Here is a 22539-nt window from a genome sequence, read left to right on the forward strand (position 1 = left end):
ATATAATCAAGCAGATGTCCATGCACCAGCAGGCACACAGGGGGTATGTATGAAAAGGGGGGAATATGGGTATGATATGGGCGAGGCAAGAAACGACAAAGGTGGGCGGTGGATGCACCAACCCCCACATATACAACGTTTCCTTAATCAACAAGAGACAAGGTAGTAACTGTGCAATCAGGATGAGAGGTTCTATTCAGACCGATGTATGTATGTATGTAATATGGTAATGTACACGCAAACCATCGACAGTCTAGAAGACCATACCCGAGACCTGTTTGACCTTGGCAACATTAATGTTCTTGATCATAACGATCCAGATAAAGGACAGAGCCATGAGACCCGTTCCAACCGCCAACATGCGCGTCTGGGCATATCCATAGGCATGCTGGATAGCAATGCGGGTAACACTACCAGTCGGGTAACTCAGCTGAGTGTCTAGGTCCTCGTAGATGTTCTCGAGGTTGGACATGGCTGATTCAGGCAGGTAGCGGATGAGCGCTTTCTCGAAGGTGTTATCCCAGATAGCGCCGGAGATGGTGGCACCGATAGCGTCACCGATGGTACCGACGACATTGAGGAGGGCCAGGGCAGCAGCGACGTGCTGGTGGTCGACGGCGGCCAGGATAGCGAGCTGCTCGATAATGATGAAGATACTGCCTCCGATGGAGATGAAGATCTGGCACATGACGAGGTAGCCGACGGATTGGTTGGGGCGACGGAAGTAGATCATCAGACCCTGAGCGAAGATATACAAGGGCACGGAGATGTAGAGGAGCCACTTGAAGCGGCCGGTCTTGCTGATCAACCAACCGACGAAGAGGAGCAGAACACCGGACACGACGTCGAATGTGTCACTGACGTAACCGGCTTCGGCAACGGTCAGGTCGTTGACAACTTGCAGGAAAGAGGTGAAGTAGTTGTCCCAGCAGTAGTATGAGAGCTGGTAGGTGGCGTCGAGCAGACAAGCACCGATAACGGTACGGTTGAAGAGGAAGCCGAACTTGAAAAGAGGCACGGGCGCAACGAGCCATTCGTACAGACAGAAGATAACCAGCATCACGACACCAACGACGATCATCGCGATAATGTAGCCCGAGGCCCAGCCGTCGGGGGCGTAAGAGGAGATATCGAAGGGAAGGAAGAAGACACAGAGACCGGTGGAGAAGAGAAGGACACCAACAACTGGAAGGGGTTAGTTAGGTTGGGACGAGACTCTGGAGGTACGGGGGGATCATTGCGTACTGTCAAACTCGATGAAGTAGAACCAGGCAAGCTGGTACCAGGTGCGGGCGTCGCGGTTGACGGAGACCAAACCCTGCTGCTGCGCGCGCTTTAGGTTGTGCTTCAGGATGAAGTACAACGGAGCAGCGACGACAGGGAAAATGATGGCGAACATGCCGAAGCCCCAGCGCCAGCTAAGGTGGAAGTCATCCGAAGCCTTAGGACCAGCAAAGGCCGTGATGATATAAGGGGAAGAGGTGAAGGCGTAGGCCAGACCTCGATTCTTCAGCTTGGAGGCATCGGCAGTGATGACATCCACGCAGTAGGTCATGCCACCGAAGCCAATGGTGTAGAATACCTGGTAAATGGACAGGTTAGCACGAGTAAACTTTTCACTCAATCAGCCGTCAAGGAATTCTTACATAGGCAGCACAGAAGGTGGGAAGATTGTGGCAGGTGGCCATCAAAATCAGTCCCAGCGTAGCAAAGACAGCCATGGTCGCAAAACCTTCCGCACGGCCAGTAACATCCATGATTTTTGCCAGAGGGATGTACACGGCGGCCGACATGCAGTCGGCAACCACATAGATGACGTTCAGGAGGGAGTGGGACTCCCAGGAACTGGTGACATAGGGGAGCAGGTTGGCAAGAATTGAGGACTGAAAAGCATTCACGAAGTATAGAAGCCAGATGCTAATTGAGAAAAAGCAAATAACGTTAGCGAGGATATAATGGAAGAACAGATACCAAGAGAGACCACATACTTGGCAAAAACGGCGATCAGGGACCATTTGGACCAAGACTTGGTGATAGCCTCGACGTCGTTAACACCAATCTGGAGGTGCGTCGAAGAGGCATCCTCGGAAACAGTTTCCTCAGAGTCTTCAGGACCACGGACTGCCTCATCAGCAATGGGATCATGCTTGGTTTCCTCGACGGTGTTCATGGTAACATTGTTGCCGGATTCTTCGGTAATAGAAGGGCTACGGCCAAAGGCCTCACGAAACTTTTCGAGCACGGCCATAGTGATAGACCGACCTATCGAGAAGGCAGAAGAGATGATCGAGCGGGTAAAGCCAAGGAGGACAAGTCAAGGACAAGAAAACTGGGATTTCTTGGCCCTTATACCCAGGCGAACCCAGCTAGCTACGAGTGGCGGAGGACTAGTGTTGACAGGCCCACGCACAGATTGATAACCCCGAAGTCGGCTGCGGCGGCCGCAGCGGCCGCATCTGAAATCTTGAATCGAAGGGTGGCTAGGTTCGAGCGCAACTGGAGACCACTGGATCCCTGGAGACGAGCCAATCTAATCAGATGATGGCGCTGTCCTGCGCATTCCCCTATCTGACCGAACCAATGGCGGTCGTAGGCTGGTGATGATGCCCTACAAGGTCTACGTAACTATTCTAGCACAGGTGCAGAGATTGTTAGCGCCAACAGTTAGTCTGGCGATGGTGTGTAGTCTAACTAGCTGATTCGCAGCGTGTGCTTGTCCGGAAGACACGATGTGAGGCACGATAAAAATCCGTGATCTCCACCCGGAGATGAGGAGTGGGCACTGTATGACTGGCATGTTTTCCTGCGATCCACTCAAGGCACCGGTAATCTCTGCGTCTTTTTACCTGATCGATAGCTCCAAGGTCTCTAGACTAGACAGTAGACAGAGTCAAGGAGTGGGAGGCACCCACATCCGGGTCGAGCTGAGTCGTCTGATGATGCTGGATCGGGTCAACATCCCAATTCGGTGCCCACTCGCGGTATGGATACTAAGAGAATACTTGTATGAACCGTACGATACTGCTTACTGTATGGTCACAGCGGTCACCGGGAAAATGTTAACTAACGGACCCACTCTCATCACACAATTCAATTTCCCCTGGCGGCCACCGGAAAAACGAGCCTGGAGACCGTGGACGAAATACGGCTAGTCCGTGACTAAATCTAATCTGATCCATGATAAGATGCGAATGCCATCAACACCCGTTGTTGAGGGGTTTTCATTTTTCTCACAAGTCCAGTGGGTACTAAATTAGGCGATGGGGTACATTAAACTATTATTCCATGGTTCTTGTCTCCAAGTAGGTCGAAGGAAGTTCTTCACGAGTAATTCGAGGCCAGGACACGGCTGGAAAATTCTGCAGCATGAGTGGCTCCATCGGGTTCTTCCGCCGAATAATGAGCGAGCTACAAAGTACAACGCCAGATGATCCGGACGCCCCTTGCCGAACAGGCACACAACGCCGGCTGGCTATCTGATTGCGGAGTAATCCGCAGACCGTACGTGAAAATCCCCCTCTTCTGTCTCACAACTTGGAGTTGATCCATTGTGGCGACCGTTTCTCTACAAACGCTCGAATACCTTCGGCAAAATTAGCTCCCTCCACCAGGCGCGGGTACGAGTGTTCCGCCAGCGTCGACACCGCATCCTCCACGCTACCGGCCTCCCAGCTCAACCGGATACCCTCGCGGCCAACAATGAGCGCATCCGGACTGTTGTTGCACATGACGCCGGCGATCTGAAGAGCTGCCTGTGCAACATCGTCACCAATATCAACCAACCGAGTCACCAGCCCCCAATCGTAGAGTGTCCTTGCGTCCACGCTGCGGCCAGTCAAGGCAAGGTCCATCGTGCGCTGCAACCCCAATGTCCGGGTCAGGCGTGGCAGGCAGCCGGCCACAGGCACAATTCCTCGCTTAACTTCCGGCAGCGCAAAGATGGCAGACACCGAGGCGATTGCGATGTCGCAATTTGCTACCATTTCAAACCCGCCCCCCATGCAAATACCATTGACCGCTGCGATGATGGGTTTCTTGCCGCTTCGTCGGGGCAGGCCTGCTAGTCCGGGCGGGGACATGTCGTTGACAACTCCAGCTTCGTTCATAGCATTCCACTCTACCCAATTTAATAAGTAAGCAATCATGTCAGAGTACAGAGGTATGTGAGAGCATAGGAAATAAATATACCTTGTAAATCCGCGCCAGTGCAAAAGGCTCTCCCTGTACCAGTAATAATACCCACCCACAAGCTCTCATCCTGGTCGAACAGCTCCCAGACTTTTTGGATCTCTCGACTTGTACCCAGATCAAGAGAATTGAGCTTTTTGGGGCGATTTAAGGTCACCTGAACCACACGCTCGTGGGGAAACGAGACATGGAAATTTGGATGCTGTATGGAATGCGATCGGAGTGACATGGTCGAGGATGTGAATGATTGATAGGCTTATCTGATCGCGGGACAGCCGGACCAGCTCGCGCTACTTTTATACTTTTGTAAAGGACTATGCTGGGGTCCAGAATGCGGCATAATATGCGATATCGGTGGGCCCAAGACCGTGCCAAAGGGGGGTCGAGAGCAACCAAGGACGGGCCATTGGCGGACACCCACCTGAGACACCTTCCAAGCTCGTTATCTGTCTTCCTCGGTTGTTCTGTCTAAATTGCCCGGCTTTCTATATAACCGTTTGCCTCGGTCGCAGCGCTCCAATTTCATTTCCTCCTTTCCTCTTAAATCGCCCCTTGTCTCTCTTCTCTCCATTGTCTTCATTAGACATTTCACAGCGAGCGAGGATGAGTCCCAATACTACTGCTAGCTCCCAGTACCCACTGGTGAAGCTTCCTCATCCCTTTCTGACCGCATACCGCGTGCGCACCGTTGCCGAAGCCGAAACGTCACCAGCCAAACTCAGCTTGACTTTTCATGATCAGCCCCCAGCCGGCCGATCCCCCCCTCAGCCTCTACACCTCGACTCTCTTTCGTGGCTTGAATTAGCACCCCCTTCCCCGAATACTTGTCCTCCCCCTTCAAACAACACAGCCTGGGCACGAGCCCGTCGCGCACCCAAAACCACATTCCAATGGACTGAGACCACACCGACATTGGGGCAGATTTGGAACGTTGTCCATGCTATATACCTTGCCCATCCAACCCATGAATACTTCAGCTTGGCCCTGTCCGGCGCAGGCCAGGATGTCCTTCGCACTGAGCTCCTCGCGACCGGACTTGGAATTGAGCATCCTAAGGCCACACGGCCTGATGACCGCGCAGTCCAGCCTTCTACCGACCTATTGATCCTCCGCAGTTCTTTCTGGCAAGGCGCCGCGTCACCAATGGGCCCGCGTCCCATCTGGGTGGTGGGTGACGGCACCGATGGCTCTCTGCGAGAGCCTTTATCGCAATACCCACCCATGCCGGAGAACTATCACTTCACGCAGAAGTTTCCCGAGGAGCCTATTTATGCCAGACACCCGATCCGGCGGCCCAAGCCAGCTCCTGGCTCGATTGCCTACAGTCGCTATATCCCCGAATTGGATGAGCACTTCTCTCTGGAAGTTGTAGATTGGCAGGATCCAAGCCATTTGCAGCTCTTTAATACCTGGCAGAATGATCCCCGTGTGGCAAAGGGATGGAATGAGACAGGTACACTGGATGAACACCGCGAGTACCTCCGGAAGTTGCACGTTGATCCGCATGTACTTTGCTTGTTTGGGCGCTTCAATGAGACAAGATTCTCGTACTACGAGCTCTACTGGTCTAAGGTATACTATTGTCCCCTGATTGTCCCATGGTTGTGTTTTTGACAGCTGCTAACACTGGGATAGGAGGACCATTATGGTGCGCATTATGACGCCCATGACTACGATCGTGGAAGGCATTCATTGGTGGGCGATGCGTCCTTCCGTGGCGCGAAGCGGGTCAACGCGTGGTATTCGAGTTGCATCCACTACTGCTTCCTGGATGAGCCAAGGACGGTGAACGTGGTGGGTGAGCCACGCGCAACAGGAGCAACGATTCTGTCGTATGAGAATGCGCAGGGTCTGACGATCGGCAAGTACGTCGACCTGGGCCACAAACGGTCAGTTCATTCCATTTGCAGCCGCGAGAAGTGGTTCCAGCTGTGCCCGATATTCTGGGATGGGCGTGAGCGACCGTTGGAATCGGCCGACCGTGCAGCGTGGAATGCCAAGCTGTGAACTGCTTGGTCTGCATCAACGAGAAATGAAAATACGTACTGGCCGGACATGTCCCGGAGACTATTCCTCCAGTGGAAGCGAGGGCCCCACCGCTGCACTAGTATCTAACCCTAGATAGCAATCTTTCAATACCATACTGTACATTATTCATTTGCTCTGGTCTCCACTTCAATACCGGTCACTTTTCCGTCGTATCCGGCCGCATCGCTGTCGACCACACCACCCCGGAGGAAATATTGGAGTCACCCTGCAAGCTGGCCAACATCCACAATACCATAATAGCACTGCTCGAGAGACCTAAGATAGATGTTTGCACTAAACGGCAACCAGACGTCAGACTGACTGAAGAGGCACTAGTAGGTTGTGTGGTTGTTCGTGTGCAAGCCTTAGTAGCTATATATATCATCTTTGAGAGTCGACGAGTGTGCGTTGAACGTACTTAGTACTAGTAATGTCTTCAACACAGACTGGGCAATCCATTGTGTTTGCGTGAGTGCCTGGCTTGTATCTTGATATCTCTATTACTATCTACCATCATATATACATCAACGTAGACATCCGATGTGGATACAGGCTTCCTGTGCATAACCCACTCGAACCATCACCAGCTTAATTGCCCCCGTAGTGCGGATAGACATAAGGCGAGGCAAGCAACAGAACTGTTGCTACCAGGCCATATTTCACCCAGTCCCGTCTAGCCCGCAGGCCGGTCGAGTCCTGCGTAGGATATCTATACCCAGTCTCAAGCTGATTGGCAGCATTCCATGTCTCGTGGAACTGCTGCTTCTCCGACAAAGCACAAGGTTCATCGGGCGTACCACTTTCAGAAGGTCAGAAAATCCCAACACACATCATCGTACACGAAGAAAGAAAAAAAGGTGTATTACTCGTTAACCACTGTCTTCAAATGTCCCATGACCTTTTCCACAAGGAATCGTCTTGGCTCTGCCTGATCATCGTTACTGAGGGCATGCGACGCGTTCGGAATGACGGCAGTGTGCTCATCATCCCAGATCTCTTCACCCTCGGCACATCCAGCGTTTGCGATCCCCCGCCACTTCCTCAACAATGCCTCCTTATCCACCCAGTCAGGAACACTCTGATCCTTACCCGAGTATAGCACCATCAACTTCGCCTTCTCTGCCAACAAGCCGCCGCTCTTTACCTTCCCGAAGGTCTTCTGCAACTGCTCCGGCCCCAAGTCCGAACTGAACATGTCGTCCTCCCCAGGATTACCCGGAGCATCTGGACTCACTAAACTCAACAGCCGCCTCGCCGACAACGGTGTGTTAGCCGGATAGGCGAAGCTAGTCAATTCAATCGGCAGAATCACATCAAACTCTCCACCCTCCCTGATTCTCTTCTCCTCTGCCTCCTTTGCCATGTTCACCAGCTTCTCATAGACCGCTTTACACTCCGGGGAAGATCTGCCTCCAAACCCATTCTCCAACACCCACAATATCGCCTCGCGATCCGACACAGGTGCTTGCATGATAGCTCCGTCCAGCGGTAACCGTTCCACATGCTCCAAGTACTTATCAAAAGGCGGTTTGGTGGTATGGGGGTTCGGCCGCGTTAGGTAATGCATGACGCATTGGCTGCCGGTGGAGTGTCCCATCAAGACGATCTTGCTGCTAGCTGCAGAGGCAGAACCGTATTTATCCGCTTTGTAGTCTTTGATGTAGCGGATACATTGGGCAATTTCGTCGGTATCGCGGTCCAGATGGCCCAGGCCCCAGGATTGGTAGGAGGATGTGAGGTTCAGGGTGAAGAGGGACCAGGGAGTGGAATGGAGGGCACGGGCTAGGTCGGCCATGTAGGATGTTGTGGCGAGGCCATCGCCGAGGCCGCCGACGAAGAGGAGGGTGTGAGGTTGGGAGAGGGAGGGGGTAGTGGTAGTATATTCGAAGGTTACGAGTGTTTCTGTCTATTATTAAGAGAATGTTGTGTTAGTTTGGTCGGCTGGGAGTCGAAGGGGTTAGGACTGGACATACGAAGTGGTGGAGGATTCCCGGAAGGCCGCCCTTGGGCCAGAATTTGGAGTACATATTTGCTTGTTGTGAAGTGATTATATGCGTATGGGTTTAGTGATGATGTGTAAGATGGAGTGCAGAATCAAGTAGAATATTGTGTGTAGAGTAGTAGGTGTGTGTAAAAGGTTGAGCCAAAAGTCCAGAAACAATCACTGCAGCTAGGCTTGGCTTATGTACTTTGTAATCTCTTATCTTTACGGCAGTTGACAGTGTGGCTATCACCGGAAACAAGTACTCCCGGGAATGGGGCTGTTTCAAGAATTTTGGGATGTTGAGGGTGCTGGTGGGGTTCATCAGATAATGAGTGAGACAAATTTGCCATGGATGTATGGTAAGCGGGTGACAGTCGGACACTGAAAGGGTATTTCTGAATACGCAGTATTTCGAAGGCGGTAATGGATGGTGTGTGGATACCTAGGCAGACCCTAAAGCGCTTGTCGTATTCTTGATCCACCGGCGGATAAAAGAAATCATTCGAGAGAAAGCGAGATGTCTCCGGCGGTTGTAGCCGTCGGTATATGCAAGATGCGGTGATGCCTTAGTTGTCGCGATGCCAACCTGCATACTGGAAGCGACATAGACGGAGGCCCGTAACTACCTCAGCTATTCCTGAGCTTTACAGTAATCTCTCTATATATCAATAGGTATTTTGTTTATTGTTCTTCTTCGGTCAATATTTTATAATGATACAACAGAGGCCAATATACAAATATTGGGGAGTCGCTGGACACCGTCTGCAAGCTATAGCTGCCTGGTTATCCTACATTAGCTGAAACTTTCCTACGTGCGACACCAACCCAAGTCAGTATTTGAATCCGAGCAAATGCCACGTGCGAGACGAGTGGACTCTGATTGTGGGCTAGAGGTTCCTCAGAGCCGAAACCTTCTACTTTGAGGTCTCATTTGATTCTCCTACTCCAAACTCCATACTCCGTAAATCAACGGATTATCAGATTAGATCAGATACTCGGCGATAACACTCATTTGGGCTAGGCAGTGCGATTATCATACGACTCGGAAACTGGTGGCATAAATTAGATACCAAAAGAATAGTCTCAGACGTTACTACCAGTATAGCTTGAGCAAAGAGAAAAGTAACAAGAATGGGGGAAATAGAACTAAAAACGAAAAAAAAAAAAAAAAAAAGAAATATGGTGCGCAGCGCACTGTGCAGAACCCAGTTGCCACTCCCCTGCATCAAGCTGCGCTGTAGCTTGATTAGAATATCCCACTGAATGAGAGTATCTGCATCTCCCATGGCTCGGAGAATTAATTCGTATGAGGGATTAATCACGACAATCCTGCCTCCTCACCCAAACTAACCTGTTTCGGATACCTTAACCAGCTAAATTCCTGGTCGTCTGCGGACCTGCAGCTATCTGATCTGATTAGTTTTATCAATCACCAACCCCACTTGTCACATACTAGCGTTCTTACTAGCGCTCTTTACACTTACTAGCTCATATACATTTCTTACATACACCACAAACGACCTGTTATCCATCACCCCCACTCAACGACAAATATCCTGATAACTGGACCCACAGGTCGCTCATTTTCCGACAGGCCTATGTAACAGTACACAGTAACTAGGCTAGTCAAGAAGACAATAAACAATTAACCAATTCTATGACTCATTTTAATTCATCGCTGCAAATTACGTAGTATAACCCTTACCTAAGTTCCAATCCTCGCAAAAGACCGGATCCTACCAAACAACTTAGATCAGATAACTTTTTCCCAGTTACACTTCTCACGCCTGCGGCCTAAATCATGTCATGCCGTGTCTCACTAATTCTCGGCTAGACGCTTGGCGTACGTGGTCTGTGCAAAATTCTTTTGCCCGGTAAACTTTCACAAGCCGGCTTGTCTGTCCGTTGGTGCCCGTTTGATCTCGTGTTCCAGTGCTGCAAACTGCAGTATACCCGCAGCCGTGGTGGATTCCACCGCCGATCTCGGTAGTATCATAATAAATGATGATAATCTTAGGACTTGGGGGGGGGTGTTGTAAAACTTCACGGGATGTTCGGAAGAGGGTCAGTAGTAATCTGATCCGTTGGTGTTTTCTGGGACCTCGGATCAGATAATAATAATATACATGGTGTCCACCTTCCGTGCGTTGGGCACTTATTGAACTTGTCCCTGGGTGAAATAATTGCATTGAGATTGAAGACATTCAGTGGTTCCTAATCACTTGCCCCTCTTTTTCCCCCCCCTCTCTCTTCTCGCCTCTCATTCTCCTCCCACGCAGCTGGACTGGATTTTACTGGACTGCCGAATGGGCAACACACACACTACAAGTCCGCAGGGACAAGAAGATTCACACGATATGGCAGGTGTACATACACTAGAGGCCGCCGGCCTGGGTGCCGATTCTACCCCCTCAGGAATGAAGGAAGAACTTCTCCTGGCTGCGTGGCTCATGGTGCTCTTGCGTACGAGAGAGGATGGTCAGGCGTCCTTTGAATGGGCCTACAAGGGCGACGAGCCCAGTCCAGCCAACCGCTGTCTGTCGACAGAGGTCATGGCCGACTTGCGAAGCAGTGTGGGGCAGACTGCTGCTGCAATTGCTCGCAAGAACACTACTACCCCCGAGACAGAGCCATCGAGGTCGCTTGCGCTGCTCCTCAGCACCAGCGCGCTGTCTCAGACTACTGAAGAGCCGAACGAGGTAAGCCGCGACCGCAACTTATACCGTCGTACCAACTATAAGAGAACCAGGCTAATGAGATAAACGCACAGGGCATCATCCACCTGGAAGCGCGCTATAATGCCAATAATCTCGAAATCAAGCCCGTTTGGCACTCCGAAGTCATTCTCCCGTATACCCTTACCCGCCACATCAACAGCCTCATCGACACAGTGCAACTGGTCCTCTCGAACCCCGATGCCACTATTGAAGAGTGCCTGCGTCCGACCCCCAGCGACATCTCTGACATTTGGTCATGGAACCACAAACTTCCCCCAGCATACGACTTCGGCATGCACGAAGTGATCTCGGAACAAGCGCGCAAAACTCCCGACAAGGTCGCAATCGACTCCTGGGACGGCAGTCTCACCTACGGCGTGATCGAGCGGTACTCGACGTATGTCGCGATGAAGATCCAGGAGATGGGCGCGCAACCGGAAGACTTCATCCCGGTGTGTTTCGAGAAGTCACGGTGGACCATTGTTGCCGTGTTGGCTGTCATGAAGGCTGGGTGCACGTTCGCGATGATGGACCCTACTCTCCCACTGGCTCGGCTACAGAATATGGCGAAGCAAGTGAATGCACGAACAATGATCTGCTCGTCCATGCAGCAGGACCTGTCGAGAGAGATCATCCAGGATGGAGGGTTGTTTGTTGTGGAGGAGGGTGCATTCCCGAATGTTCCGCCGCTGGAAGACACCCCAGCTTTACCCAAGGTTCCCTCAACCACCATTATGTACTTGATTTTCACTTCGGGAAGCACGGGGACTCCCAAGGGTGTCAAGGTGTCCCATGGTAGCTACACGAGTAGTGCGTTCCCACGCGCCAAGGCTGTCGGGTATGATGAGAATTCAAGGGTCCTCGATTTCGCATCGTACGCGTTCGATGTCAGTATTGACAGCATGCTTCTGACGCTTGGTAACAACGGTTGCCTTTGCATTCCGTCCGATGAGGACCGACTGAACGATATCAACGGCGTTATTCGCAATATGCGCGTCAACTATGCGGGTATCACCCCGTCCGTGGCCCGCATCTTAGAGCCGGATGTTATTGCGTCGCTCAGCGGGCTGGGATTGGGAGGTGAGGCTGCGTCGGCCCGCGATGTGACAGTCTGGGGTCAGGAGACGAGGATTATCATTGGATACGGACCGTGTGAGTGCACTATTGGATGCACGGTGAATAGCAGTGCAGCCACCGGGAGGGACTATATCTCCATTGGAACTGGTAATGGTGCGGCTATCTGGATTGTGAACCCTAATGACCATGATGAGCTGATGCCGGTTGGTGCGGTGGGTGAATTGTTGGTGGAGGGTCCAATTGTCGGCCAGGGCTACCTGAATGATCCCGAGAAGACGGCAGCGGCGTTTATTGAGGACCCGAAGTGGCTGGTGGCCGGCCATCAGGGCTACGCTGGTCGTCACGGAAGGATGTACAAGACTGGAGATCTCGGAATGTATGATCCGGATGGATCTGGAGGTATCGTTTTTGCGGGACGAAAGGATACCCAGGTTAAGCTGCGCGGACAGCGTGTCGAACTGGGAGAGATCGAGAGTCAGCTCAAGGCCAGACTGCCGTCAGAAGCCACGGTCATTGCGGAGGTGATTGTGCCACAGGGATCCGGCGGCCAGGCGACGCTGGTCGCCTTTGTTGCCTCTCAGGCCAGTAAGGGCATCGACAGCACTGAAGTCACCTCGGTAGAGCTTCCGGAGGAGCTGAGCAAGACACTATCTCAGGCCGATGCGGAGGTGAAGAAGGTATTGCCCCGATACATGGTGCCTACAGCATACATTCCCGTCAGTCATGTTCCGGTCTTGATCTCCGGCAAGACGGATCGTCGACGATTGCGTCAGTTTGGCACCACTGTTGACCTGCGCGAGCTGGACCAGGGTGCGGCGAGCACCGCCCATCGGGAGCTCACTGAACTGGAGCAGCGTCTGCGACAGGCCTGGAGTCAGACCTTGAAGGTTGACGCCGAGACCATCCGGCCAGACGACAACTTCTTTGCCCTGGGTGGTGACTCTTTGGCTGCGATGAGACTGGCATCAGTCTGTCGGGCGCAAGGCCTGGATCTGTCAGTCGCCAACACGTTTGGCCATCCTACTCTGTCTGCTATGGCCACTAAGGTCCTTATCTGCGATGTCGAGACCCAGACCGAGATTCCGCCATTCTCGTTGATCTCCCAAGCTGCCGAAAGCGCCTGTGAGGAGGCTGCTCAAGTATACGGGTTCGACAAAGCAGCCATCGAGGATATTTATCCCTGCACCCCAACGCAGGAGTCTCTTTTTACCTTCTCACTCAAGTCAGTCAAGGCATATGTTGCACAGAGACTGGCGTGCATTCCAGCCGACGTGGATCTCGATGCCTGGAAGCACGCCTGGGAGGAGGTCGTCTCAGCCATTCCAATCCTGCGAACCCGTCTGGCTCAGCTCCAAGAACCCGGCCTGCAGCAGGTCGTCCTCAAGGATGGAATTACCTGGAAGCACTCGACTGATCTAGCCCGGTACCTCGAGGAAGATCGTGATGAGAAGATGAACCTCGGAGAGAATCTTGCGCGTTATGCTATCATCGATCACCCCGCTGATGGCAAGCGATACATGGTCTGGACTGTCCACCATGTTCTCTACGATGGCTGGTCTGAACCCATCGTGCTGAAGAAGGTCAGCGAAGTTCTGCAGCGCCAGCAGCCCAAGGTGGAGGCTCAGATGCGGGACTTCGTCAAATATGTGCGTGACACCGACGAAGCCGCTATGGAGGAGTTCTGGCGTCGCGAACTGAAAGGCGCTGTCGGACCTCAGTTCCCGCGTCTGCCTTCGCGAGACTACCTGCCCATCCCAGATGGTATGATCGAACGGCACATCAACTTGGAGACGAATTCTGGGTCTCCTTTCACCATGGCTACCCTTATCCGGGCTGCTTGGGCACTCGTAGCGTCTCAGTACACCGGCAACGACGACGTTGTCTTTGGTGAGACGCTCACTGGTCGAGACATTCCGCTGGCGGGTGTTGAGAGCATTGTCGGTCCCTTGATTGCCACAGTTCCGGTGCGGATCCATATCAACCGCGCTAGCACCGTTGAATCGTACCTCCAGGCCGTGCAGCAAGGTATATTGTCTCGAACTCCGTACCAGCATATGGGTATGCAGAATATTCGTAAGGTCAGCCACGATGCCCAGCATGCCTGTGAAGCGCCCACCGGATTAGTTGTGCAGCCGGAGCCCGAGTACGCGGGCAGCGAGCTTGGTTTCGAGGTTGGGGACGTGGTGCGCGAAGCCCTTCATTTCAACCCTTACCCGCTCATGCTGGGCTGTGGTATCAAGAAGGGCGGCTTCCGCATCTGCGCCAGTTTTGACAGCAGTCTCGTCGAGATTTCGCAGATGGAGCGCATCCTTGCGCAGATCGAAGTTGCTTGCTCGCAGCTGAGCCAAGGTCTCACCCGGAGGATTGACGAGATCTCCTGTCTCCCAGAGGCTGAATTGAATCAGATCTGGCAATGGAACCAAATGGCCCCGCTGTCCTTGAATGATTCCTCAAAGAGACTTCGCGCCGAAGATGGCATCAAGGAAGGGTCTAAGTACCCTCCTGCTGTGGTTCCCTGGGTTTGTGATGCACGCAACCCATCCCTCCTCTCACCTATTGGCTGCGTTGGTGAGCTCTGGCTGGAAGGAGCTATTCTTGCTGGCGAGACGGTAGACTCCCCTGCGTGGCTTGTGTCGGGTAGTTCTGGGTACCCTGGTCGTACTGGACGGGTGCAGGCTACAGGAGACCTGGTTCAGTGGCGCGAGGATAGTAGCCTGGTGTTTGTGGGTCGAAAGGAGAATGTCGTGTCTGTAAAGGGACACGCTGTGAATGTTGCGGAGGTTGAAGCCCAGTTCACCAAAAATCTTCCTTCCACTGTTCGTGCTGCTGCGGCCGTGTCCCAGCCATCGTCTGAGCTGGAGCCCGAGTTGGTTGTCTTCATCGAGCAGCCAACTTCCATCCAAGATGGTCTGGAACTACTGCCTACACAACAGGAAATCCGCTGCGATGCGGACTCCCAAAGCTTTGAGGCAACTGTCTGTGCCTCGATCTCCGTCAGCTTGGCCGTGGCATTGAAGAAGCTCGACAAGTTCATCCACGACTCACTCCCATCCTACATGGCGCCCTTTGCCTACATTGTGGTGGACCGGGTGCCCAACCATAACATCCTCAACCAACTCGCCTCTAGCATTCCGCGCGACATGCTCGTTCAACTGAGGGATGCCTTCAAGCAGGCATTGGCCAAGGCCGCCGCGCAGACCAACCTGACACCTTCCGAGGCCATCCTCCGGTCCGCCTGGGCCGCCATCCTCAAGCTCAGTCCCGAACAAATCGACGTTGATGACAACTTCTTCCGCCTTGGCGGTGACTCTGTTCTTGCTATGAAGCTTGTGTCCAGCCTGCGTGCCCAAGGACACGGTCTGACCGTGGCCGACATCTTCCAGCGCATGCGTCTCGGGGATGCTGCCAAGGCGCTGCGGGTCGATGTTGTATCAAAGGAAGAGAAGGTCCAGCCTTACCGTTCCTTCTCGACTATTGGCCAGCAAGATAACCTGGAGCCCTTCTTGTCTGAGGTGATCCGTCCCAAGCTGGCGAACCCTGAGTGGTCTATTCGCGACGTCCTCCCAGTCACCGACATCCAAGCCCTCGATGTCCGCGGCACTGTCCAGGCACCGCGCACTTCCATCCAATACACCATGTTATACTTCGACCAGGACATCAACCGCGAACAACTGCACCGGGCCTGCCACGAGCTCGTCAGGGCACACGACATCCTGCGCACCGTCTTCGTCGAGCACGGCTCCAGCTTCGTCCAAGTTGTTCTCGATGATATCACAGCCCCCATGGCGATTCACGAAACCACATCCACTCTCGAAGACGAAGTCAACTCGCTCTGTAAGACACACTCCGAGACTGCCTTCCAGCTTGGCTCCTCTTTCACCCAATTCCTTCATATCGAACACACCCCGACCCAGCAATTCTGCCTCATCCTCGGTCTGTCTCACGCCCAATACGACGGCGTCTCTCTGCCCTTGCTCCTCCGCGACCTCGAAACCCTCTACACATCCGGCCAAATCCCCACCCCGACTCCCTTCTCCTCCTACATCTCACACACCCTCTCGCCGACTCCTCAGACCAAAGCCCTCACCTACTGGAAGAACCTCCTTCAAGGATCTACCCCTTCCATTCTCCCAAATCAACAACAAGCCCAACACCAAGGCTCAAGATCCATTTTCCACACCGCTCCCATCCCCCTTCCCTTCCCCTTCAACCTCGAAGGAATCACTACCGCCACCCTCCTCACCTCCTCCTGGGCGCTCCTCCTCGCCCGCCGTCTCCAAACCCAAGACATTACCTTCGCGACCGTCACCTCGGGCCGAACCCTCTCTTCCCTCCCCAGCCCAGATTCTATCGTCGGCTCCTGCTACCAGCTCACGCCCACCCGGGTCCAAATCCAACCCAGCTGGCAGGCAATGGACTTCCTGCGCGCCGTGCAATCGCAGGCTGCGGAATCTGCAGAGTATGATTTCCTGGGTCTAGACAAGATTGGCAATGCTCTGAACTGGGACAAGAGTGTTGGGTCTGTGGTTCATCACCAGGACTGGGATGATTTCGATGAGATGCCTTTTGCGGGAGGCAAGTGCAAGGTTGATATATTGAATCCGGATGGTGATGCGGCCGACCCGATGAAGGTTGTTTCATTTGTTAAGGAAGGTGTCATGCATGTTGGTGTTGTAGGTTGGGAGGGAGAGGAAACTGTTGTGGATGAGGTTTTGAATGAGTTGGTTGGTGTTGTTGGGGAATTGGTTGGTGGCGGTGAGGTGAGGGTTTGATTGTCTGACTTTTTTGTTATTTGCGTATGTTTGAATGTTGCATATATCATTTGGATAGAAATTTGAGTCTTTAGCAAAGTAGCTACGATAGTAAAATGGCTTTATTACTTTTATTACTTTTCTAGTCTGGATGATGTGGAGCCGGGGAGGAAGAGATCACGTAGGTATATGATGCCGCCATTTACGAGGTCGGTTGTGTACATTATGCTCATTGGTAGCGTTCAGCCTCGTTGGCGAACTGTCTCTCGAGTTCCATTGTTGATATATACATCCCAGACAAAGCCAGGCCTCTACCGAAACTATGTGACCTAAACTATGTCAAAAGACCCGTCGTGACAGGGCATTTAGTCCCACAATCAAACCAGGCTTTTGCAATAGTATCAGTCGACGTCCACCTTCCACAGCGCCGACGCATCAAACATCGTCTCCTCCATCCAACATCCCAACTCTTCCAACCCCAACACCTCTCTCAAGTACCGTCTTGCCAGCTCTCTCTGTCCGTTCGCCCGGCCCAGGTAAAACACTGCATCTTCCGCCGGGTTCGCATGTGCGGCCCGAATCTGCTGCGGCAAATGCTCCATCAAACTCAACAGCCAGCGCCCAAATGCGTTATTCAAGCTCACAGCCCATTCTGTAATCTCCGAATCATCGGCCGGAACAGACTCCGCACTAGCGCGCACGAGAAGCTGGAAGAACGTCATGTCATGCCGGGCGAACCGGACAGCCGTGCGAAAATGTTCTGCGGGAAGGACGTAAGGAACAGCAGAAGTTGGATTGAGGGACTGGTTCTCGCTGCGGAAGTGGTATTCATCGATCTTGAGGAGGGTGGATAAAGCGGCTGTGTTGTTTTCGATGAGGGCGTTGTGGATGCCGATTTTCAGGGATTCAAGGGACACAGAGACCGTCGGTTTGACGAGGTCGGCGCGGTTCAAACCGCTGGCTATGCGGAGGAGTTCGAGATAGGTGACGTGATCAGGGCTAGAGAGGTCTTCGACGAGTTTATCGGGGATAAGAAGAACGCCTAGGACGGGGTAGGTCGTTGATTGGTTGGTTTCATGGTGGGTGATTGTTACTGAGACTAGGGGTGCTACAGTAAGGGTATAGTGATTGGCTCCGTTGCTGTCGGTTCCTTCGAAGACCCGAGTGTCTTCTTTCTGAGCGAGGAATCGGGTCAATGATTCTTGATCATGTGGGACCATGCTGATTCCTGCACCGAACCAGTGTCGTTGAATGGTGAGGTTCATAAGGTCCGGCAGCTGCGCCAGAAGCCGCTGTATTGTGCACCATTTGCAGCGAAGGATGGTGTCCTGGAGGTGTCTCCGCTCCGCATGGCTGAGAGGGTGGTAATCGACAGGTCGGAGAATCCTGGATATTGCGGCCTCTGAGGACTGACATCTAACTTCTGTAGTAGCAGACGAGTCATCCCAAAACGCCAACAGGATCAACGCTCTGTATATGCGCTCACTCGAAACGGTTGCGCCTAGGGCTGAGGAACAGCGAGCGAAGTTCACATTAAGAGAATATAGGAAGATCTTCTCAATCAACTCGACGGGGAGAGATTCCAGGATCGATTGCCGGGGTTTGGTGGGTTTGACGACGAGTAGACGAGCTCGTTTGTGGCTTCGCGCCTGAGATGATTCGAGCTTTGTCTGGTGAGATATCATGGGTCGCCCACCCTTGGGTCCACTGGGTTTTGGTTTGAGGGCTCCATCATCAGGGCATTTTCTCCTGCGACCGCGAACCCGTATGGGCGTGAGCATACCCGGCTAAGTATTTTCAGCTGCACTGCTTGGTGTGCTTCATCCATCCATATCTAGTGACTTGCTTAAGCATGGAAGAGAGCTTGGAAAGTCGAGGCATCGGAAATTGTTCTGGAACAGAGGCCCCGGTCCTACTTTGATCCGATCATTCCCCTCCCGAAGTAAGATAAATACTCCGTGCAGGTACCGGCTTATGGCTTCAAGCTACAATTGGGCATGACCCATGGATGGCAACTCAGGGACCACTGGGCTGCGATGAAAGGAACCAGAGAGGTCTTGGGGAAGAAGAGAGTATATTCTGAACGTGATCACATGGCTTCACCGCCAAAATTTACTGTACAGTTTTGAGAGAAGGCTAGTAGAATACACCGCTAGTGAAGGTTACGGGGGGTGACGAATAGTTCGAGACGTGTGCCAGGCAGATCCGATATGCCAGAGGAAAGGAAGTAGGGTAGCCCCTAGGTCATCCCATCACAGCCCGTCACAATATCGTTGCTTCAAGACAACGAAGCGCCTGCACCTAACTCAGCGGCTCGAACAGGTCAAAAAGTCCGCAATGAATTGAATGGTTACATTCAGACGCTGACTCACTGATATGTTGCCTCGTAGGCTGGAATAGTGGTTGACGACGCCACATTTCGACCCCCGATAAGAAGGCAGTGACGTTACGTCCGTATGCTGGTGGATATTGGTCTTGATCAGCCCCGTCAACACAATCCTCCTAGTCTGATTTGCATCCATCAGTTCAATCATTTCTTCTTCTTTTCGAGATCCTTAATAAGCCTCGAGACATCCTCCGCATCAGAACTAAGTTCTAGGCGGTTGTAAAGATCCTTGGCCTCATAATAATACTTCAGTGCCTCCTCTGGTTTATTATGGAACACTGCCAACTGTCCCAGCATAACCTTAGCCGACGCACAGCTGTAATCGCACTCCACAGAATCTTCGGAAGGTTCGACCTTCTCAGCCCTCTCAATCGCACCCTGAGCCCACTTGCGTGCGGCCTCGATAGCCTCAGCACGCGAAACACCAGGGTCGGACGATGGTGCGACACCGTCTAGAGCTGGGTAGCCAATACAGCCACTGATGTTGTACATGAGGGTGACCTGCTTGCATGATGGAACCCCGCCTTCATTGGCATTGATGAGATCAAAGGCGCGCAGATACAACGGCAAAGAAAGGTCCAACTTCCCCTTGGAGGCATAGTGTTGGCCCAACTCGGATAGAGCGGTTCCGATCTCAGTTAGAGTCAACCAGTTGCCACCGCCGATGGGGACCTTGGCTTGGTGTCGACGTTGCACTTCGCCGAGGGATAGTTGAACAGCAAATTCGAGCGCCTCTTCGGCCTTTTTGTCATCCTGGACATGATCACTCTTATATAGTTCCGCGAGCTTTACGGACATACCCACAACCTTGGCGAGAGTCTTCTCTACTTGTTCATATTCATAGATCTCCGCCTGCTTCATCTTCTCGTATGACTCTGCAATGGCGGGGTCAACCTTCATCGGCTCAGCGGCCAATTCGCCTTTCTCTGCAGAGGGCCCGCGGGCAAAGAAATAATCGCTTTCCCCCTTTTTGAATGCCTCTGTTTCCATATTCGTCTTCACCCAGTGATATGCATCTGCTCGTGTCTTCTCCAAGACTTGGATAGCAGCTGGTACTAGCCCCGCCATCTCTAGACACTTGGTTACCTGCAACCTGATTCCCATCACTTCGTCCGAGTAAGGGTGCATTTGCAGTTCCGCTGCTAACTTGATTGCCTCGCTGTATGCGTCGATAGCCTTGACGGGATTCAGCTTCACGTCGGTATAGTAGATTGCTGTACGGAGACGTTCTGCAACCGGTGGCGGGAACTTGTGGTATTGCGGGCCGACTTCTGTGGCTTCCTTGTAGGCGATGTAGCTAAAGATTGCGGTTGCGGTGGCGACGGAGAGGAGTGCGAGGGGAAGGAGAATGGGGTTATTGCGCCAAATGCCACGGGAAGCTTCCTGGTAACCGCGCTTCATCTTCTGCGCGAAGGAGAGGGGACGAGTCTGGATGGTGGTGGCTTGGACGGTTCGTAGGAGAGATGTAGGAGCAGCACCGGTCGGCCGTGAACGGAGAATGGAGGGTATTGTGCGTGTCGAGAATGACGAGGATGAGAATGCATGTTGATGATGGCGATGTGCAAGGGTCCTTGGAATGGCGACAGCGCGCCGGGATGCTGCGCCTAACATTGTGGGATGTGTATCAAAACTTTCAGGTTGATAGCACCGAGCTATTCCTTAGTTGTTGTACGGACAAGACAAGAGACTCTGGAGCTGCGGAATGCGGAAGCGGGACGGACAATGGATAGTCCGATTGGATCATCCCAGCTTCATGGCCGTCATAGTCACGTGCAAAGGGGTCGTGTCATTTGAGCTCTCGCACGGAGGTCGTTTGACCTACAATTTATTTGTATTGATTGGCATATTTCTGGCCGCGACTACTGAGCCTCCGGGTCAGTGGACCAGTCCTTCATGTGGACCTATTGAAAAAATATTCCCCCATTTCCCTCCCCCCTTTTCCCCCTAACAGCCATCGATTGCCTCAAGTCTGCAACTTTTGAAAAGTGAAAGACTGTACATCCCCGAGTATCCGCATAAGGATGGCCAAATCCGCCAGGCGAGGCCCCAAGGGCAAGGCCTCAGTTACTCCCTCCGCAACCTCGTCGGGAACTTCTACTCCTGGCTCGCAAACTGGCCCTATCCCTCCGTTCGTTCGAGCGCCGGAATCTTTGAAACCGCTGCTCGACTCGCTTTCTCCGCGGGAAGTCTACCTTATCCACGTCGATACCTGCCCAGTGGACATCAAGAAACAAACCTTCATCGTTCCTTGTGCAATCAATGCCATCGTTGTCGGTCTCCTCGCTCTCCGAGTCTACATGGTCCGCAACATGTATCCCGCCATGATAGCAGCGCTGGTCGGGATGAACAACTCTATGACGGTGGACACAACGACAATGGACTGGACCGAAGTTTTCATGGTGGCTCTACGTCGCATAGGAACTGTTCTTTTTGATTACTTCCTGTTTACTATGTTCCTGGCCTGGCCTATCCGCTTCCTCTTCGGGGCAGTCAGATGGCGACGCAACATCGGCTTCCAGCCACACGAGATTATTGTTCGGCGAAGCCAACCTGACATGACTGAGGGTCTCAAACGTGATCGCTGGATCCGTGAAGACGAGGAAACACGAGATAAGATCGTTGCGGCGGTCACGCCGGAGCGTATCAGAAAGACGGGATACCTGCTTATAGATCAGGACTTCGACCTCGATTACAACGCCATGATTAAGGCTCACGAGATGGTCGATAATCCGAAATCGGACGATAAGGTCTCATTGGAAGAGTTCCGCACGGCAGTTTTGGTGAACACAGATGCCCATGGCTGGTTGATCTGGCATGTCGGAGATGAGAACGAAAGGAGTAACCCCGATACAATCAATATCCCAGCCGACCCGGCCCGATCTGCCCAAAGAGACCAGATCTTGGTATTTAAGGACAAATTGGCCGCCATGGGCAAAGAGGACCTTTTCTACCGGTGGGTTGAGTTGGTCCAATACGAGAGTACGCAGCCGGGCGGGTTCACGCCGGAAAGGCAAAAGTCTGCCATGCTTCAGGTAAAGCAGCTCTTCGAAGAAAACGATGTCGATTTCTCCAAGTTCTGGGAGGATGTGGGTGGATTGGAGGAGTTCACCGAGCAGCTTGATTAGTGACTGCATCTCCGCTTCGTATATGTATCTCTCTTCCATGCCATCCCTGTCTATCCAATCTATTACAGAGATCTTGAGGAAGTCAGGCGTTTGAAATCGCTCGAAGTGTGCGATTCGACTCACCTCTTCGAATCCCCTTCCGCTCCATGAGATGAGCCGAACTGCGGGTGCCAGCCTGCTTATACGTCTATAATGCACCGGCGAACGCCTGCGAGGAGTGCCAATAAGAACACAGGCAAGGACAATACCTACGGCAAACTCTCTACGGCAATAGAGGACGCAG

At 52.8% G+C, this 22539-nt stretch overlaps 8 protein-coding genes across 8 annotated transcripts; 3 read left to right on the plus strand and 5 right to left on the minus strand.

Moving 5' to 3' along the window:
• Positions 1-2293, minus strand: BO83DRAFT_373675 (MFS siderophore iron transporter). The gene is made up of 4 exons (XM_025530051.1): positions 1989-2293; positions 1647-1917; positions 1246-1582; positions 1-1185 (listed from the first exon to the last, which is right to left on the minus strand). The coding sequence occupies exons 1-4, from the start codon at positions 2246-2248 to the stop codon at positions 254-256; spliced, it is 1800 nt and encodes a 599-aa protein (XP_025381817.1). The 5' UTR covers positions 2249-2293; the 3' UTR covers positions 1-253.
• A 1234-nt stretch (positions 2294-3527) lies between these two features.
• On the minus strand, positions 3528-4417 carry sidH (enoyl-CoA hydratase/isomerase family protein; the record flags this gene model as incomplete). Its single annotated transcript, XM_025530052.1, has 2 exons — positions 3528-4117; positions 4189-4417. The coding sequence occupies 2 exons, from the start codon at positions 4415-4417 to the stop codon at positions 3528-3530; spliced, it is 819 nt and encodes a 272-aa protein (XP_025381818.1).
• Positions 4418-4744: 327 nt separating this feature from the next.
• Positions 4745-6195, plus strand: BO83DRAFT_460580 (GNAT family N-acetyltransferase; the record flags this gene model as incomplete). The annotated part of the gene is made up of 2 exons (XM_025537216.1): positions 4745-5760; positions 5824-6195. The coding sequence occupies exons 1-2, from the start codon at positions 4792-4794 to the stop codon at positions 6193-6195; spliced, it is 1341 nt and encodes a 446-aa protein (XP_025381819.1). The 5' UTR covers positions 4745-4791.
• An 883-nt stretch (positions 6196-7078) lies between these two features.
• On the minus strand, positions 7079-8243 carry sidJ (putative siderophore biosynthesis lipase/esterase; the record flags this gene model as incomplete). Its single annotated transcript, XM_025533700.1, has 2 exons — positions 7079-8122; positions 8190-8243. The coding sequence occupies 2 exons, from the start codon at positions 8241-8243 to the stop codon at positions 7079-7081; spliced, it is 1098 nt and encodes a 365-aa protein (XP_025381820.1).
• Positions 8244-10557: 2314 nt separating this feature from the next.
• sidD (nonribosomal peptide synthase SidD) lies at positions 10558-16833 on the plus strand (the record flags this gene model as incomplete). Its single annotated transcript, XM_025536409.1, has 2 exons — positions 10558-10899; positions 10971-16833. 2 exons carry the CDS (start codon positions 10558-10560, stop codon positions 16764-16766), a joined length of 6138 nt encoding a protein of 2045 aa, XP_025381821.1. The 3' UTR covers positions 16767-16833.
• A 173-nt stretch (positions 16834-17006) lies between these two features.
• BO83DRAFT_350771 (uncharacterized protein) lies at positions 17007-18574 on the minus strand. The gene has a single exon (XM_025528919.1). It carries the CDS (start codon positions 18524-18526, stop codon positions 17147-17149), a length of 1380 nt encoding a protein of 459 aa, XP_025381822.1. The 5' UTR covers positions 18527-18574; the 3' UTR covers positions 17007-17146.
• A 280-nt stretch (positions 18575-18854) lies between these two features.
• BO83DRAFT_383800 (TPR domain protein) lies at positions 18855-20784 on the minus strand. Its single transcript, XM_025532555.1, has one exon. It carries the CDS (start codon positions 20740-20742, stop codon positions 19276-19278), a length of 1467 nt encoding a protein of 488 aa, XP_025381823.1. The 5' UTR covers positions 20743-20784; the 3' UTR covers positions 18855-19275.
• A 185-nt stretch (positions 20785-20969) lies between these two features.
• On the plus strand, positions 20970-22380 carry BO83DRAFT_211214 (uncharacterized protein). Its single transcript, XM_025526718.1, has one exon. It carries the CDS (start codon positions 21153-21155, stop codon positions 22254-22256), a length of 1104 nt encoding a protein of 367 aa, XP_025381824.1. The 5' UTR covers positions 20970-21152; the 3' UTR covers positions 22257-22380.
• Positions 22381-22539: the final 159 nt, after the last annotated feature.

This window comes from Aspergillus eucalypticola (assembly GCF_003184535.1).
Source record: "Aspergillus eucalypticola CBS 122712 chromosome Unknown BO83scaffold_55, whole genome shotgun sequence".
In the NCBI taxonomy this organism is placed as follows: domain Eukaryota; kingdom Fungi; phylum Ascomycota; class Eurotiomycetes; order Eurotiales; family Aspergillaceae; genus Aspergillus; species Aspergillus eucalypticola.

Bases quoted from the DNA above. Each gene is read 5' to 3' on its own strand.
- BO83DRAFT_373675 (XM_025530051.1), bottom strand. From the start codon at position 2,248: ATGGCCGTGCTCGAAAAGTTTCGTGAGGCCTTTGGCCGTAGCCCTTCT. The intron at 1,918-1,988 runs GTATGTGGTCTC...TTTCTCAATTAG, and splicing joins CTGATCGCCGTTTTTGCCAA to CATCTGGCTTCTATACTTCG. The intron at 1,186-1,245 runs GTACGCAATGAT...AACCCCTTCCAG, and splicing joins CTACTTCATCGAGTTTGACA to TTGTTGGTGTCCTTCTCTTC.
- BO83DRAFT_350771 (XM_025528919.1), bottom strand. From the start codon at position 18,526: ATGCTCACGCCCATACGGGTTCGCGGTCGCAGGAGAAAATGCCCTGAT.
- BO83DRAFT_383800 (XM_025532555.1), bottom strand. From the start codon at position 20,742: ATGTTAGGCGCAGCATCCCGGCGCGCTGTCGCCATTCCAAGGACCCTT.
- BO83DRAFT_211214 (XM_025526718.1), top strand. From the start codon at position 21,153: ATGGCCAAATCCGCCAGGCGAGGCCCCAAGGGCAAGGCCTCAGTTACT.